Raw genomic sequence first — 17,691 nt, forward strand, 5'->3', positions numbered from 1 at the left:
TTGTGTGAACAGAGCTAAGAGAATTCTAGAGAAACCAGGCCGAAGTGCTGGCCAAATCCTGCTGACCTACGGCTAGACTTTTCATTTCGAAGCAAATAAGTTCCCATTCTGGTTCTGTCCAATTTGAGGTGTTTTTCTGTTCATTTGGAAACAAAAGCATCCTAACTGGTATGGTAATTAGACGATCATATTTTTTAACCCCTGACAGAAGTCTTACAGGGTTGGTTACATTTATAGAGCCAGACAGTCCCACTGCCAAGAAAGAAAAGTAAGTTCAGTCTTTCCCTCTGGAAAGGACCTCAAAGATCTAAACCACCCAGCCTCATCCATACATTTAATAGAGGAAATAGAGGAGAAAGAAAAGGGCAGATCTGGAGTTTGGATGGCATAGAACAGCGGTTCTCAACCTGTGGGTCGCGACCCTTTGGGGGTCGAACAACCCTTTCACAGGGATCGCCTAAGACCATCGGAAAACACATATATAATTACATATTGTTTTTGTGATTCATCACTATGCTTTAATTATGTTCAATTTGTAACAATGAAAATACATCCTGCATATCAGATATTTACATGACGATTCATAACAGTAGCAAAATTACAGTTATGAAGTAGCAACGAAAATAATTTTATGGTTGGGGGTCACCACAACATGAGGAACTGTATTAAAGGGTCGTGGCATTAGGAAGGTTGAGAACCAGTGGCATAGAAAATAATGAAACCCAGCTCACTCTTCATACTTTATTAATTCTCATTTCCCTGCAATTGGTACTTTTCCTTCTCAAAGGGCTGTTTACAGGTTTACCACTTCCCCTTACGTCTTTATTTTTTTGTTTGACTGAGCTTGAACTTCAAGGTGGCTCTTGTTTCCTAGAAAATTGTTTCAGATTCGAAAAAATAAGTCACAGGTGATAATGGCTATATAGGTCTCGTGTCAGCCACTGCTTCTACACAGAATAAACAATTTTAGACAAACTACCTATAAAGTGTCCTTCTGAGTCTCTAAGCCTTTGACAAAATTCAACCCTAATTCTCACCGCTCTTGTGTGTATACAGATTATCACTGCCTCAGTTTACTGTTTATTCAGTCCTTAAAAGAGAAATAATTTAATATACTACCTTAAATGTAGCCAATTACTAAAAAAAAGTCATAGTAGGAATAAATGGGTTAATGCATGTACAGAACTTAGAAAAAGCTTAATAGTAACTTGAAAACTACTGGGAATCATTATAATTTATTATTGCTGGGATTAAAATAAATACATCTAATATTATAATTGAAAAAGCTCCCTGCAGAATGTTTAGTTTAGACAATTACTATAAGCCTAATTATTCTTTAAAAAAACAATTTCATATACACAGTGCATTCAGATATTTCCAATATGATTTGAAATAAGTTCTAGACATCTTTGTCAACATCCCCCAAAAAAGTTTAAGCAGAGCAAATAAAATAATTTAAAGCTATTAAAGTTTTATGCAGTTTAGTTTCTGCATGAAAAAAAATTCAGTGCTCGTACTTCCACATTTTCCCACCTCTGTTGAGCTATAATTGACATATAACATAGTTTAAGATATGCAGTGTTGTGATTTGATACATGTATATATTATAATGTTTACCACAATAAGGTTAGTTATCACATCTTTTACCTCAGAAAATTATCATTTTGTTGTTGTTATGATGAGAACATTAAAGCTCTACTCTTATAGCAACTTCCAAGTTCACAAGGCAGTATTGTTAACCACAGTCACCATGCTGTGTATTAGATTCCCAGAACTCATCTTAAAACTAAAAGTTTGTACCCTTTGACCAACATCTTCCTCTTCTCCCCAACCCTCAGCCCCTGGTAACCACGATTTTACTCTCTTTCTAGAAGTTTGGTTTTTTAAGATTCCACAAAGTAGTGAGATAATAATGGTATCTGTCCTTCCTTGTCTGACTTATTTCACTTAGCATAATGCCCTCAAGGTCCATCTATGTTGTCAGAAGTAGCAGGATTTCCTTTTTATGGCTGAATAATATTCCATGTGTGTGCATATATATGTATATATGTGGGTAGATGTGTATGTATATATACTGTGTGTGTATATTTATACACATACACATAAACACACCATATTTTCTTGATTCGTTCATCCGTCCATGGACACCTTGCTTGCTTCCATGTCTTGGCTCTGTGACTAGTGCTGCAGTGTACATAGGAGCATGCACTCCCAGTTTTGCCTTCTCTGTTAATTGTACAGACACTAGGCAGCAAGACGTAGTAACCTCCAGAGATGTAAAGAACATTCACATACCACAATATGAGTATGCTTACAAAAAAAAAAAAATTCTCTCCAAACCAAACTAAAACCATCAAAAAAATAAAATCTCCAAAGCAAGGAACACATACGATACGACTGTGAACAGATGCTGGCTTATCTTCCCAGTTTCATTGATTATCCTCCACTCCCCCCAGTTCTGTTCTCACAGTCACTTCAATCAACTCTGTTTGCAAAATTCATCCGCATTGGTGTATATAGTCATAATTCATGTATTTTAACAGCTGTTAAGTCCACTTTTATAGCTCTCCAAAAATAACTGCACTTTTTGGAGAGTTATAATTTATCATTTTTACTGTTGATGGGATTTTGGCTTGTTTCTAGTTTTGTTTTGTGATTATGGAATAAAGCTACGGTGAATATTCTTGTATGGCTGTTCTGGTGCATGTGTGCATGGGAGTTTTCAAGAGTTTGATTGTTGGGACATGAGTATGGAAGTTTTTATCTTTTACCAGTTAATACACAACTATTTTCTTCCAAAGTACTACACTACTTTATACTCTATTGAGCAAAGATCTGAGTTTCAATAGCCATTTCTTGATATTATCAAAATTTAATTGAAAAAACTGATAATTGTGAAATGGTTTTAATGGTAGTGGTCACTGTTTTAATTTGCATTTCCATGTTTACAAATTATACTGAGCATATATTCATATTTTTGGTTATTTATTTCTTTATTGCATTCATATCTTTGCCCATTTTTCATAAGTAATGCATCTGTTTCATATTGATACTAATCTTCTGATGGATACTTAAATGTCTTCTCTTCACTTGTGGCTTGACTTTTGATTTTCATTATGGCATATTTTGATGAAAAGGAGTTTCTAATTTTAACATAATTGAATTAATCAACCTTTATGATTTTTGTATCTTGTTTAATAAATCCTTTCCTAACCCTGACATCATGAAGATATTTTGTCTCCAGGATCTTTTAAGGTTTTTCTTTTCACAGTTAAGTTTTTATTCCAACTTGACTTGACCTAGCTTGACGTGACTTGGTTTGATGTGTGTATGAGAGAGAGAAACCCGGGTTAACTTTCTCCCCACATGGATAACCAGTTGTCCCAGTTACATGTATTAAGAGTCCATCCTTTCCCCACTGATCTGCAATACTACCTCTGTCACTGATTGTTTCTCTATAAGTAAAGATCTGTTTCTAATCTATTTGTCCATTCTCATGTCAGTTCCATACTGTCTTAATTATCATAGCTTTATAATAAATCTTGATATTCATTGGGCCAATTTCTGGGGTCTCTGTCTGTTCTTCGTGGAATCACTTTCTTGGAGAGTGCTCTCTCACACACAAAAAATTATAATAATCTATAAGGAAATGAAGGAAGCTGAGGATAGAGGAAGGCTTGGACAGCAGTTACAACAGATTTCAGGAGGAAGTGTGAAGCTGGATTGGCACTGCAGGAACATCTCAAATTCAGACCAGGGGGCAGGCCTCAGAGCCACAGCATAAACTCGGGTTTGCATGAAGGTTGCCCTGGGGGAGGGGGTCTTAATCTTGGGTGAAGCACCTTCCTTCAGCTGAAGACCATTCTTTAATATGGACTCAGCTCTGAACCATCAGCAGGGTACACCCTGCAGCTGGGAGAATGAAGCTTGTAGATTTTTGGACCACATAGGTAGTTTAAATTTCCTTTCAAGCTCTGCTAGATGACTTGTGGTTTTAATCTCTTCATGATGACTATATTTTCCTTCCTATCCAGGGCTAAATCCAAGACACAGTTTCCCTACTCTCTCCTTTCATAAGACTTTTTCTCTGGTTACGTTTTCACTGAGGTTGTTATTGTTAAGGCTTTCAATGAGTGTCTCTGATCTGAATCCCCACCTTGCTCAAACTTAGGAATTAGCAAGATGCTCCTCAGTCAGAGTAGCCACTGGCCTCAGTGTTAGCTTATCTCAGCATTTTTGGCTTCTTAGGTTTAACCTGACTTACTCTGTTGCCACCCTACCCCTGTGTATTAAAAAACATATCACATGCATACATATTTCAGTATTGATAAGTGGTTTGCACTGGAAGGTGATTTCAGTATATTTATCACCCCAAATTATGCTGGAAGATAGATTCCCAGGTGAATTTTATGCACACTCAGATTTCAAAACCACTAAACTAATATATGCTGATGGCTGTCAGTCCCTGGGGCCCAAATCTTCTTACTTTCAATTATCAAAGTCCTTCCATGTGGTCTTCTCTGATTATCACATCTAAACCTTTTTTACACATATATTCTACATAATTTATAAAACATTTACCACGTATTGTCTTATATTACAATCCTATATAATAAAAGGCTAATATGCAAATAGACCGAATGGCATAACAACTGGAACAACTGAAAAACCAAACAACCAGTCGCTATGAAGTGCACTGACCACCAGGGGGTGTGTGAGGAGCATGGCAGGTGTCAGGCACAGCGGGATATTGGAGCAGGTGAGAGGGGGTGCCAGACCAAGGTGGGGCGCCGGTCGCTGTCATCAGGGCAAGCCTCTGGTGGTTACTGAAAATTCTTTGCTCCCACGTGCTGCAGTCCTGCCCGGCGCCAGCCCTGCTCGCACCCACAGCTGGTGCCAGAGCCACTGCTTGCACCCACTGCCAGTGCCCAGCGCCAGTCCTGATCGCTCGGCACCATCAGCAAGTGCAAGCAGCAGCTGCTGGCCCTGGTCGCCCCTGAGGGCTTCTCCACCTCCCCCTGCTCTTGAGAAGTGATTGGGGCAGCAACCACCCCTTGCACCCGCTGATCGCACCAGTCCCACTCACACCCACTGCTGATGCTGGCCCCAGCAGCACTCTGCGCTGTCAGTGGGTGCGAGCAGGGCCAGCGCTGTCAGCAGACGGGATGGGGGAGGGGGGCCGCAGCAGGAGGTGCCAGGCGGGGGCACGGAGGGTGGGCCAAGACCCACCCCTGTGCCTACTGTAGCCTCAAGGCCCACAGTTCCTTTCAAGGTGCACAAATTCGTGCACTGGGCCCCTAGTAATAATATAAGGTTTTATCTATGTTTCATGTACCAAACTAGATTATACATCTTTGAAAGGTGGTCCCTTATGCTTTGTAACTCCTTTCCTTTTCCTTCCCCACTAGCAACTTGCTAGATAGGTATCTTTCAAGTGAATGGTTTGTTCTTCATTTCTTGGATTGAGTCCTATTCTTAAATACTACAAGAAAGAGCTAAATTGTATCACATAATGATTTCACACAATATATTTCAAGTCCTTGAGACATACTGAAGAAATTTATCTGACTGTAAGAAATTAATTGAAAGGCAGTGTTAAATTTTATTGCTTTTTCCTTCCTGGCTTGTGCTAATGGGAGAAGAGGAAATTCTCAAATCTTACAATGGAATTCAACTTCAGAAATTTAAAGATAGTTGTTTGGTTGGTTGGTTGCAGTTTACAAAAAGCAACAACAATAAAAAAGTAAACCACATACACACAAAAGAAAAAACAATTTCAATTCAACTGAGCAAAAATCTATTGATCATCCATTACATGTGAGATTCCATGATAGGTGTTCAACCTCTTGAGAACATGTCTCTTAAGTACAGTAAGGCTTTTTCTTTTCTCTGCTATTAAAATAGTTGCAGCAACCAAAGGCGGGGGGGGGGGGGGGGGAGGCGGGGAGGAGCAGGGAGAGAAGAAAGTCATCCCTCTGCGTAACTTTAACCCAAGAATGAAGTCGAAATCTTCGTGTCCTAAGCAAACTGCCACAGGGAGCTTCTTCTTGTTCTGAGGTCTTTATGTTGCGACTATAAACCATAACCAAAGAGGGGGAAATCCATTTATCTCTGGAGTGTTCTCTGCCAAGTAGTCTCTTATTTATTGCTTTTTAAGGGAATTTTTCATGTACATCAAAACACAATCTTTCAACAAAGAAAATGCACCTCTGAGACCCAAGCACTTTATAATATAGAATTGACATGTGAACATTAATTTTTTCTGGACTACCTAATGAGTTTCTTGGTGCTTGGGCGAGAGATGTTTATTTAAGTGAAATCCTATTATTAACTCTTCCATGGGATACAAGACTTTCAGAAAATTCAGCAAATATTTTAAGCGGTCCATTTTTTCTTGAGAATATGAGATGCATTTAGCTATTGAGCAGCCTAAATCATCCTCCTGAAAACACACGCAGTTTTTCTAAGCACTATCAAAATTAGAGGGGTGTTTTAGAGAAAGGTATTCAAGGAAAGAAAGAAGGCCAGTGTGTATTTTCCCACCTGTGAAGACTTTGATTTAAGAGTAAATTTATTTATTCCATTGCTTTTCCTTATCTCATTCCTCAAAAATAGACAGAGCAAAATTATTATTGTGCAGGGCAATTTTGGTTACATGTAGGAGACAACCTGACTCAAACTGATCTACACAATAATGAAATTTTTATATTAAATAACTAAGTCCAGAGGCAGGAAGGAGAGGCTTAAAGGTTGGTTAATTCAACAAAACCACTGAAAACATGGTTTTTTTCTTGTCTATTCAGCAGTTATAGAATCTGCTGTACCCTAAAGCTCACTCCTTTCATGATTAATGGCTGCCCCAGGTGAGGGTTATACATACAGGGTTACATATTTCCTTATTCATGTTCAAGAAGAGCGTGAATCGTGAATCTTTTCACCCCCAGCCATGGAATAATAATTCTTCCCTTAAATCTGATTGGGCCCATTTATAACATATATTCATCTCCATATTAACACACTTTACTGGAGATATCTAAGCTCTGATTGGCTAATCAAGATTTATTCCTAACTAGAGGCCCCTCAGGCCTGGCCTGCACCCTCTCGCAATCCAGGACCCCTTGGAGGATCTTGGAGAGCTGGTTTCGGCCCAATCCCCGCAGGCCAGGCCGAGGGACCCCACTGGTACATGAATCCTTGCACCGGGCCTCTAGTATGCATATAAGATCTTTGGTTAATCTCTTCCTGCCCTTCCCCCCTCCCCTCTTCCCTCTGAGATTCATCAGTCTGTTCCATGTTTCCATGCCTGTGGTTTCTGCTCTTGCATTGAGCATCTGCCCCCTGCATGTCATAGCTACCGGCCGGTCAGCCAGTCACTTAGGCTTTTATGTATATAGATGTGGGGATGGAGGGACTATCTGAGCAAATCAGTCTTGTTAGAGCTTATGAAGGGGAAATGGATTTGGAGGCGCAGCCATTACAGCCATCTAATCTGATTCCTTGTGAAGGCCAAGGAATGTAGAAATCCCTTTCTATATCCAGCTAAATTGTGTTTTTGGAAGTATTGAAAGACTGAGCATGTGCAGCTTGTAGCCACAGCAAGAACATCTATGCAGGACTTTCGTTGAAATTATTTTCCCATTTTATTTGTTTATTTGTTTGTTTATTTATTTATATTTTTATTGATTTCAGAGAGGAAGGGAGATGGAGAGAGAGATAGAAACATCAATGATGAGAGAGATTCATTGATCAGCTGCCTCCCGCATGCCCCCCACTGGGGATCAAGCACGCCCAGGCATGTGCCCTTGACAGGAATCAAACCTGGGACCCTTCAGTCCGCAGGCCAGATGTTCTATTCACTGAGCCAAACCAGCTAGGGCTTTCCCATTTTATTTTATATAAAGTGTCCTCTATCCTCAGTTGCTATTGTAGGAAATAATGAGACTGTCTAATACGTGTGTTTCTCTGATGCCAAAGTGCTGCCTGAGAAGAGAAGAAATAATAAGTGCCAAATCAGGAAGCTGATCAATAATGAGATTTAAATACCTATATATATATATAAAAAAAAAAAGCACCAGCAGCAACAAAAAAGGTGAAATATATCCCTAACAAAATCATGTTTTATTGCTTCTGATGTTCACGGTGAAACCCACTTGGAGAAGCATCTGCTTTTAGCGCTTTAATTTCTAAAGGATGAGACAGTTTCCTGTAGAGGTAATAACAGTAGCTACTGTGCATTGAGAGACTATTAGGTGGGCATTTCCCAGAGTCTATCATTGGGAATATGATGGTAAACTCACCACAGGCAGGAACTCTATATCCCTACCCCCTGCCACCATGCCTGGAACTTAACGTGACCTTAATACTAGTAAATGTGGCCGAATGGCATAATTTTCACCAAAACCTTAAGCAACAATGTATTGGGGTTTCCCCCCACTGTAAGGATTATGAATCATTGGCTCTAAATGGTTCAGCAATTTGGCGCAGGGCACACAGCAAGTGGTGGAGCCGATATTAGAATCCAGCCTTGCTCTATTTCTTCCCTAAGTGAAGAAAAAAATGGATCAGGGAAGATGAATTGGTTATTCAAAGATATGAATGAAAAACTGAAGTACCTGAAGTTTGAGTGGTCTTAGTAATAGTGCATTTGTTAAGTTTGAAAAGGCATGCATGAGATCATAGATGTTGATGCTAAAAATACATGAGAAAGACTGGGGACTGTTTCCAAACCAGGGCAATGTGTCAAATGCCTACATTCCGTGCTTGAGAATCTTGCCGTTATAGTAACTTGGCTGTTGCGTGTATCTATGGCCACTGCTTGTGATAATCCAAACGGGCTGGTTTTTTTCTTTATGTCTCAAGTGCAAAGTCCCAAAGGCAGGATCTGACTAGATCAGCTGTCAGTCATCAACCAGTGGAATGAACCCAACTGGGAAGGATTCAATTGTCATCCCACCTTATGGTCCATTGACTGCCTTTAAGTCAGGTGTCAAATTAGCTGTGGTCCCAGAGTGTGTGCATGTGTCAATGCAAAGGAAAAGTCTAGAGCAGTGGTTCTCAACCTTCCTAATGCCTCGACCCTTTAATACAGTTCCTCATGTTGTGATGACCCCCAATTTCATTGTTACAAATTGAACATAATTAAAGCATAGTGATTAATCACAAAAACAATACGTAATTATATATGTGTTTTCCGATGGTCTTACGCGACTCCTATGAAAGGGTCGTTCGACCCCCAAAGGGTTCTCGACCCACAGGTTGAGAACCGCTGGTCTGAGGGAATCACAAAGAACTATTAACAATGCTCTGAGGGGAGGATGGAAGGTCAAGGTTGGAAGAGAACTGGGAGGGGAACTTTATTATTTCATATCCTCTGTAATGTTTTGATTTTTACAAGCATGGGTTCATAAACTAGAGCAATTTAGAGTTTAATCATGGGATCAATTGTGAAAAGTCTTGCCGGGAGCCAGAACAAAACTCTGGAACTTCGCATCCATGTCTTTCAAAAGAAGTCTGAGGAGGACTCCCTAGTTGCCCATAAAACAGAGCTGTTCTTTCATAGGTGTCCCAGTAAACATGGTAGCCATCAAACTCAAACAGCATAACATGAAAAGGCAAGTGGGCTCATCCCTCCGACCAGGACACTGAGGCTCAGACATACTGTAAAACGTTAGAGATGGTGTTCTCTTGCCAAATTCTTTTCTCTGGATGCATACATTCTTATTACACACTTTATAAATCAATTTCATTTACTCAAAATTATCTCATCCGTATGGTTGCTGCTGTACATAACAATAATCTAACATAAAACAAAGCTTGATGTTAGCATTATAGCAATACAATCTCATTTGTCCTGTAAGGCAAGGGGACAAAATCTAAGTATATAATGAATCAATACATATACATAATTACCTGGAGGTTACTTATACTGCCTCTATACTACATCCTTAAACTGTAATTAAAAACACCTGTTCTGTTTTTCCTCCTCACAACTTTAGGCTGAGTTAGAAATATCGAGTTTACAAACACATATACAAATGAGCAGCTGGTCTCTAACCTCAATCACATTCAGACCTTTGGTTTCCTCATCTTAATCCCAAAGGGTAGTTATGGGGTTTTAAATTGATGTTGCCACCTAGCGGGCGAAAACTGATAAATTAGAAAGCCTCTCAGTTCACCTTCTTTGATACTCGCTCACAGCTGGTTTTTCTAAGTTCCAGTCGCTATTTCACTACCTGAAACCCATTTGTAGTACTGAATTATCTGCTTTCAAAATGGCCAGCTATCAGATCTAGAGAGAGTAAGCTTTCCCTTTGGTGAGACAAATGGGGCAGTTGGGGGTCACTGGGTTTTACATGCTAAATAAAGAGCTTTTGTTGGTCTTTAGTTACTGGTTAGTCTCCCCCTGTAATTTATTGGCTTGTAAAAAAGTAAGACATTTTATGGATTTTCCTAAGTAGCTTTCCTTATTCTCTGTTCTTTGATAAGTAATCAAACAGTAATAAACACATTTCTCAAGTTGCACCTGAGAATTTCTACAAGCTGAGATGAAGTGATTTTTTTTTAATTGAATGATAAAACTGGGTTTCAGCAATCACTTTCAGGGTTAAGTTTTTCCTTAATCTTCCCACGGTTGTAAAACAGCTACGGATTGCTTTCTTTGCATTCTTGGGGAGCTGACAGGCCCCGATGGAGGTGTCTCCAGCAGGATGTCAAGTGATCCATCCTTCAAAAACAACTATATCACCCAGCAAAGGTGTCTTTCTCAGCCAAGAACCATATTAGGTCAGGTAGGAGAGGCCAGGATCTGATGAAGTCAGGGCAAGCAAAGGTCAATGCATTGTGTACCAGAAAAGACGTAATTACATTTCAATTCTAAAGGTCAGGTTTGGAGTTGTACTACAGTGACTTGATGAATTTCTCTTAACCTCTACTTTCTTGTATTCTTTTCAGAAAAAGATACTAAAAGGTTGTTTTCTGTGACTTTGAGGAAACAAAAGCTACAAAGCCAGATTAGGGTGGTAGTGCCTAACCATAATAAATTATCATGAGCAAGCCAAGGACCTTTTAATTCATAGGCCTAACAAAGGTATAGCCGGATCATTGGAAATAACAAAGCTAAACTGATTAGAAATGAACACACAGCCCTAAAGAACCTTCATTCAGCCCTGGTGGGTTGGAGCGTTGCCTGTGCTCCAAGGGTAATCAGTTCTATTTCTGGTCAGGGCACATACCCAGGTTGCAGATTCATTCCCTGATTTAAGTTTGTATGGGAGGCAACCAAATCAATGTGTTTCTTTCTCTCTCTCTCTCTCTCTCTCTCTCTCTCTCTCTCCTCCCCCCCCCCCTTCCTCTCTATCTCAAATCAATAAACTAAATAAGTTATAATTAAAATGTTATTTTAAAAAAGAATCATCACCCAGCAAATCTGGAAGGTCCCTAATGCCCCCCCTATTAATCTTACCTCACCTTGGAAACTGTTATTCATTTAAGTAAAACCACGGAAAGCATGCAAATTCCATCCTGATTCCGGCACACCTGTCAGGCTGGAGATGGAAGTTGTGGGTGAACTGCCAGAGTTTTTGTTTTGTGCTTTATATATATGGTCTTCATGATGTTCCCCTTTATCTCCAGTCATTATAAAATGCCATAGGGGATTACGAAAAATATTCCTTCCTGTGTACTGTATTTAGTTTTACCTACATTTCCTCTGGAAGCCAAGAATTCTCAATGATCGCCTTTGTGCCAAATCCATTAATAAATATTTAATGTGTCTACTCTGTGCAAAACACGCTGACAGTTGTGATTTTAATACAGTAGAGTTGTGCTTCCCAACATGTCCTCATCATGACATATACAAAATGATAATACCTGACTGGCGCACCTGAGGGACAGGTCACCACCACAAACAACTCCCTGACAAATAGATGACCCCTCCAGTCTTAGTCAAGTTATGGAAAGACGCTTAGAGACTATCCAAATATAATTTCAACTGTGGTATAATTTTAATGGCTGTAAAAATTGACTTAAAATTGTTTTCACTTTAACAACTTTACGGTCATCAGTGTCACATGGAACTCATGTAAACAGCTGGGTGGCCCTCCAGTCGGGTCTCACAGACCAGTAGGGAAGCTCTGTACTAGAGAGTTAAGATGCCCCAATAGAGATGGGCTCATCTTTACTGTTCTCAGTGTGGGAAGAATCCAAACCAGAAATGGTCATAGTGTGTGGATTCCATATCCCCTCTCATCGAAAGTCACATTCCTTTTCAGCATTAAGTTTTATTTTAAAGGTGTTGTGTGTGTTTCTATCATTAAGAATTTTTCTTTGTCTGTTCTGAGGTATTCAGGAGAGTTCTTGTCCTTATTGCCACTCTGCCTGTGTTTTGGCCTTTCTCTGCTTAAGTGTGAGTTTGTAATCTTCAAAAGCTGATGAAAAAACAAATGGTTTTAAGACAGAAAAAGACCAAGCAATCAGAGAGTAACAAGAACTGGATAAAATACCTGTTGTCGAGCCCAAAGTTTTGCTGTTTTCCTTCTTAAAGGCAGAGGCAGTTATGTTTTTGTTTTTTTGTTTGTTTGTTTGTTTTTGGTTTTTTAAAATATATTTTATTGATTTTTTACAGAGAGGAAGGGAGAGGGATAGAGAGTCAGAAAGATGGATGAGAGAGAAACGTTGATCAGCTGCCTCCCACCCCCCCTCCCCCCCCACTGGGGATACGCCCACAACCAAGGCACATGCCCTTGACCGGAATCGAACCTGGGACCCCCCAGGCCGACGCCCTATCCACTGAGCCAAAGCAGCTTGGGCTTGTTTTGTTTTTTTAAGTAAAAAAAATAGAGATGGTTAAATCTTTATTTTTTAAAGGTAAATATCACCATTTTCCCCTTTCTTACAGTGATAAGGTGATAAGACTTATCCCCAGTACAGAAGAGGAAGTGTACACATTGAAGAAAATATGCCACCGGCTTAAGGTAAGAGAGTGTCACTCATTTATCATGGTCCCTGCAATGTATTTGCAGCGCTTTGCTGACTGGAGTTGAATATTTGGAATTAATTAACCACGGGAATAACATTCTAAGAGAACTTGAAAGAGCTTTTAATGGGCAGTTAAGATTATTAAAATGTTATTATATATCTGGCCCATTACCTATTTTCTAGTTCATTTATTTATTTTCCATCTCCCTTAGCAGGATGTAAGCTTCATGAGAGAGCTTGTGTATGTCTCTTCATCAGTATATTCTCCGTCAGTCTCTGGAATATCCTAGAAGCTCAGTAAATGTTTTGTTGTTTAATGCATGAGTGAAGTTAGTTTATACTTTTCCAGAGCTTCACTTTTTCCTCTTGAAATCTTCCTGCGGATCATTAGAACTTCAGGCAGACGTGAGATGAAGAAAACAAAAGCTAGAAATTGAAGTTAATTAATTTTGCTATGTTTCAGTGGATTTGATAAGAGAATTCTGTCGGCAAAAGTTGAAGGGCTCTGCTTACTCAATCTTTGATGGATTTTATGGATTTTAAAGTTAGTGAGTTTCTCAGTCCCTATTACTGCATGTAATTGAGTGTTAGCTTTAGCTAAAGACTTAAGATGAGAAGTGTGGTGATGGGCTCTTTTCCATGCCTACCTGCCAAGAAGAGAAGTGAGCCCATAAAACGTGGTGGTTTGGGCTCATTTTCATGGAGAGCAAAGCAGTTACAAAGGAAGCCTTATTAATGTCTTCAATACGGAATAGAAAAATACGTGTCCTATATGACCGGAGTATAATCCTACCTGGAGAAGGTGTGAGGGGATGAGGAATAAAGGAGGAGTGATAGACTCAGGGGCTTCTGGAAATGTTCGTAATTATCAAACTTTTGGTCTTCTGTTTTCGGTTTGATTTTTTTCTCTTTGACATCTTCCCTTTACATATTGAATTTATTTTGAAATGAAGTTTTAAACTTCTATTTTATGGATTTTCTCTCTTCCTCTTCCTCTCCAGCCCCTATCCATGAAATGTCCAGTTTAAGGTTGGTGTCTCATCATAAGGAGTGAGGTTGCAGGAGCTTATCCTCAAATTGTTATGGTTTATCCACTTCCAGAGAGACTGCACTTGCTGGGCCTCTCCCAAACCATTGTAGCCTTTTCAACAGCAATATCTGAACACTATCGAAACAATCTACCAGAGCCTCAAAAATTGTAAAGAAGCAAGGCCAGTTTCAAGTAGAAGTTTCCATCTCCATTGCAGTTGTGTTTTGAATACAACACTGGAAAAATTAAATATCCACTTTACACCTTAGGGTCTAGTATTTCAGGGAACAAATATTGGAAAAAATCATTAGGATTGTCCCCCAATTTATATGGTAGGATTTACAAAGCTATGAAAGTAAAATTGCATCGTTATATATGTGATCACGTACCATTATCAAAAACAATATCATAACGTCAATGAGGACTGTGAGGGTTACAAACTCTTGTAAATCACAGTAAATGGAACTAAAAGACATTGAATAAAGCTAGGACTGTGGACACTGATGATAACGCATTTATATTGGATCCCTTTTATGAACACACTTAAAAAACATTCCTGCGGATTGTATTCATTTGGTTCTGAAGGAAAGATAATAAACAGGGGTGCGGGCGGGGGGGGGGGCGCGGAATGGCTTGGTTGTGGAGGCTTAGATGACACTGAGGGGAGGAAAGGGGGCTGGTGAGGAAGAGGGGAGCGGAGTGAAGGGAGAAAGGGAGTAGATGTTAGAATGTCAATGATATTCCAGGCATTCCACCCCACAGGGAGTTACATCCAGAGTTACACCCAGTCCCTCTTGACCACTATGTGCCCTCACAGTGCCAATGCTTCCTGTAGCCTGCCTCATGTTAACAACTCTATGATGTGGGTACCATTATTATTGCTATTTTACACATACAGAAACTGGCAGATACAGAGGTTAAGTATCTTGCCCCGGGTCACAGTGTGGAATCAGAGCAGGGCCAAGCCCTCTAGAGCCCAGGTGAGGCCACCTCTTGCCTCTAGTCTATTTACACTGACCATCTTCCCAGTGGAAGGGTGAAAGCCAAGTTTGCTGGGCAGTGGAGCCTAGACTCGGTGTGATCATTAGCATGTGTTCATTTACTTTATTCCTGAGTCACCTACACCACCCCCAGCACCCCCAGCTTCAGTGATTTGCAGGAAAACTCTCACAACTTAGCCTATAGTCCTACTGGCAGCTATGACTTATTATCACAAAGGGATACAAAGCAGAATCAGCAAAGAGAAGAGGCACAAGGGTTGAAGCCCAGGACAAACCAGGCTCAAGCTTCCAAGAAGTGTCTCTTGGTAGAGTCACACGGGATGGTCTTAATTGCCCCAACAATGAGTTGTGATAACACATGTGAAATATTGTCGGCCAGGGAAGCTCATTAGAGATCTAGGGCCCAGGGTTTTTGTCATGTAGGCCCCTCTGCCTAGCACATACCAGAATTCCAGCCTCTCAGGGAGAAAGCAGGTGTTCGACTTGAACCATGTTGTTTGCACACACAGTTCAGGCACTGTTAGCCACGCTTCCCAGTTAGGGTGGTGGAAACCCTCCAAGATCTAGGTTCCTGGATGCCAGCGAAGAGCCCATCTTGCAAGCAGGCCTTTCTGAGGATAGTGGTTTCGTGCCTGTTCTGTCAACCATTCTCTGCACGTTTCTTCTGTTCCTTAAAAAAAAAAAAAAAGTTTTATTGGCCTGAAGTTTGAGGTGTTTCACTTAAATAAGTTTCTATCTAAAAGCATCATGTTAACTTGCTGGTGTTTTGTGTAAATGATGTCATCGAGTGATTCACTCACACTTAGCGCAGGCATTTTGGCCAGGCAGAGAAAGGGCCTGCAGAGGAGGAGACTATGACTGCCTGTCATCCTATGCCCTGTGGAGCTGATGGACAGAATTGGGGCCATTGTTGACAGCTCCTTTGCACACCTGTGCACTGCCTCCCAGGGGAAGGGAGGAGAATTTGCCAGGAAGCCTTTAGTTGCCTTATTTCCCTGAAGCACAGTGTGGTAGACAGAATTCTAAGATGGCCCCAAGGTTTCTCCCCACTGGTCTGCACGCCCTGCATAATCCCTCCTCTGAGTGTGGGCGGGAACTGTGAGTAGGATGGGTTAGTGACCAGCCATGGGCAAACTACGGCCCGTGGGCCGGATCCAGCCCATTTGAAATGAATAAAACTAAAAAAAAAAAAAAAAAGACCGTACCCTTTTATGTAATGATGTTTACTTTGAATATATATTAGTTCACACAAACACTCCATCCATGCTTTTGTTCCGGCCCTCCGGTCCAGTTTAAGAACCCATTGTGGCCCTCGAGTCAAAAAGTTTGCCCACCCTGGGGTTAGTCAGTCCTTTGATATATTGTGTTATGTGGCAGAAGGGATAAGCCTGGGATAAGCCGGACCTGATCAGGTGAGCCCTTTAAAAGCAGAGAAAGAAATCAGAGAAGAGCTCCTACTGGTCTCAAAGAAGAATTAAACTGGTATGTTGTGAAATGTCCATCGGAAATACCCATGGGCTCTAAAAGGTGGGAGTCACCCCAGCTGATAGACAGCAAGGAAATGGAGATGTCAGTCCTGCAACCACAAGGAACTATGTTCTGTCTTCACCAGATGCCTCTGAGGTCCAGATTAAATCACAGCCCAGCTGGCCCCTTGATTCTAGCCCATTGAGACCCTGAAGAAAAATTCCAGCCAGCTTTGCCTGCACTTCTCACCTACAGAACTGTAAGATGATAAATGGGTGTTGTTTTACGCTGCTGTGGTTAATTCTCTTGGCAGCAATAGAAAGCTAATACACACAGAAAGGTAACAACCCTGCATCTTGGCCTTCGGTGGCTCTTACTTTAATAGCATACACGAGTGCTTTGAATTCTCTGATTTCCCTGGCTATCACCAAGGAACTCTGGAAAAGTGAAAAGTGATTAGACTACATGCTTAGGCTATAAATTCACAGCATCTTATCTGAAACATGAACAAATGCAAAATGTATGTGCAACACCAAACAGACTCTGAGAAGGTACAGTCAAGGCATAGCTGAGTTGATGTGGAAACTGTTACAAAGCTGGTTACTTTCCTAATTAAATTGTATGGTTTTGCTGAAGAATTAAAACAAGAAAGTTAAGCAGAAAACCATGACCCGGAGAATGAGACCGAGAAAGTACCAATCAAGTAAATTGTTGATGAAGCGCATAGCCATGATTTAAATAAAGTAGTGATGGAAGGGGGACAGTTTGCAGGTGAATACAATTAGAGACCGAGCACCATGTTCTGCCCACATCTCTTCACAAATTCTTTGTGCTCTGAAGGATAGAAATGGCTTTATGTAAGGTCACAGAACAAGTTCCTGTTATAGAATTGACACATCCTCGTTGAAAGAAAAATTAATGATGCTTCGGTTTCCAGTTTTCTCATCAGAGGGCTATATGATTTAAAAAAATGGACTGTATCCAAAAGTTTGTCACTTTTACAAACTAAATCATAGCCTCAAAATATTAGCTGGCTCGTCAGGTATCACTGAGTGCAAGGTCGAGTCATACAAGGAAGGCTTCACCCTTCTCCTTTCCTGTTTGAGAAATTTGCTGCTGCCTTTCCCAGGTGTCCTCTCCCTCCTCGGCGCCGTGCTGTAACTGACTGCTCTCGTCTCTGATCCTCTTTGGTACACTCCCAAGTCATACAGCTGGACC

General features: G+C 40.5%; 1 protein-coding gene across 2 annotated transcripts in view; it reads left to right on the forward strand.

Moving 5' to 3' along the window:
• CPA6 (carboxypeptidase A6) overlaps positions 1-17,691 on the forward strand; it is a 195,479-nt gene that overhangs the window by 65,809 nt on the left and 111,979 nt on the right. For both annotated transcript variants that reach the window (XM_070392066.1, XM_070392067.1), the window contains exon 2: positions 12,896-12,971. In XM_070392066.1, coding sequence (XP_070248167.1) covers positions 12,896-12,971 — 76 coding nt within the window. The remainder of the gene's footprint in view (positions 1-12,895; positions 12,972-17,691) is intronic.

Source organism: Myotis yumanensis, unplaced genomic scaffold (genome assembly GCF_028538775.1).
Source record: "Myotis yumanensis isolate MYYU_CA2020_CCGP unplaced genomic scaffold, mMyoYum1.0.hap1 SCAF_15, whole genome shotgun sequence".
Lineage (NCBI taxonomy): Eukaryota > Metazoa > Chordata > Mammalia > Chiroptera > Vespertilionidae > Myotis > Myotis yumanensis.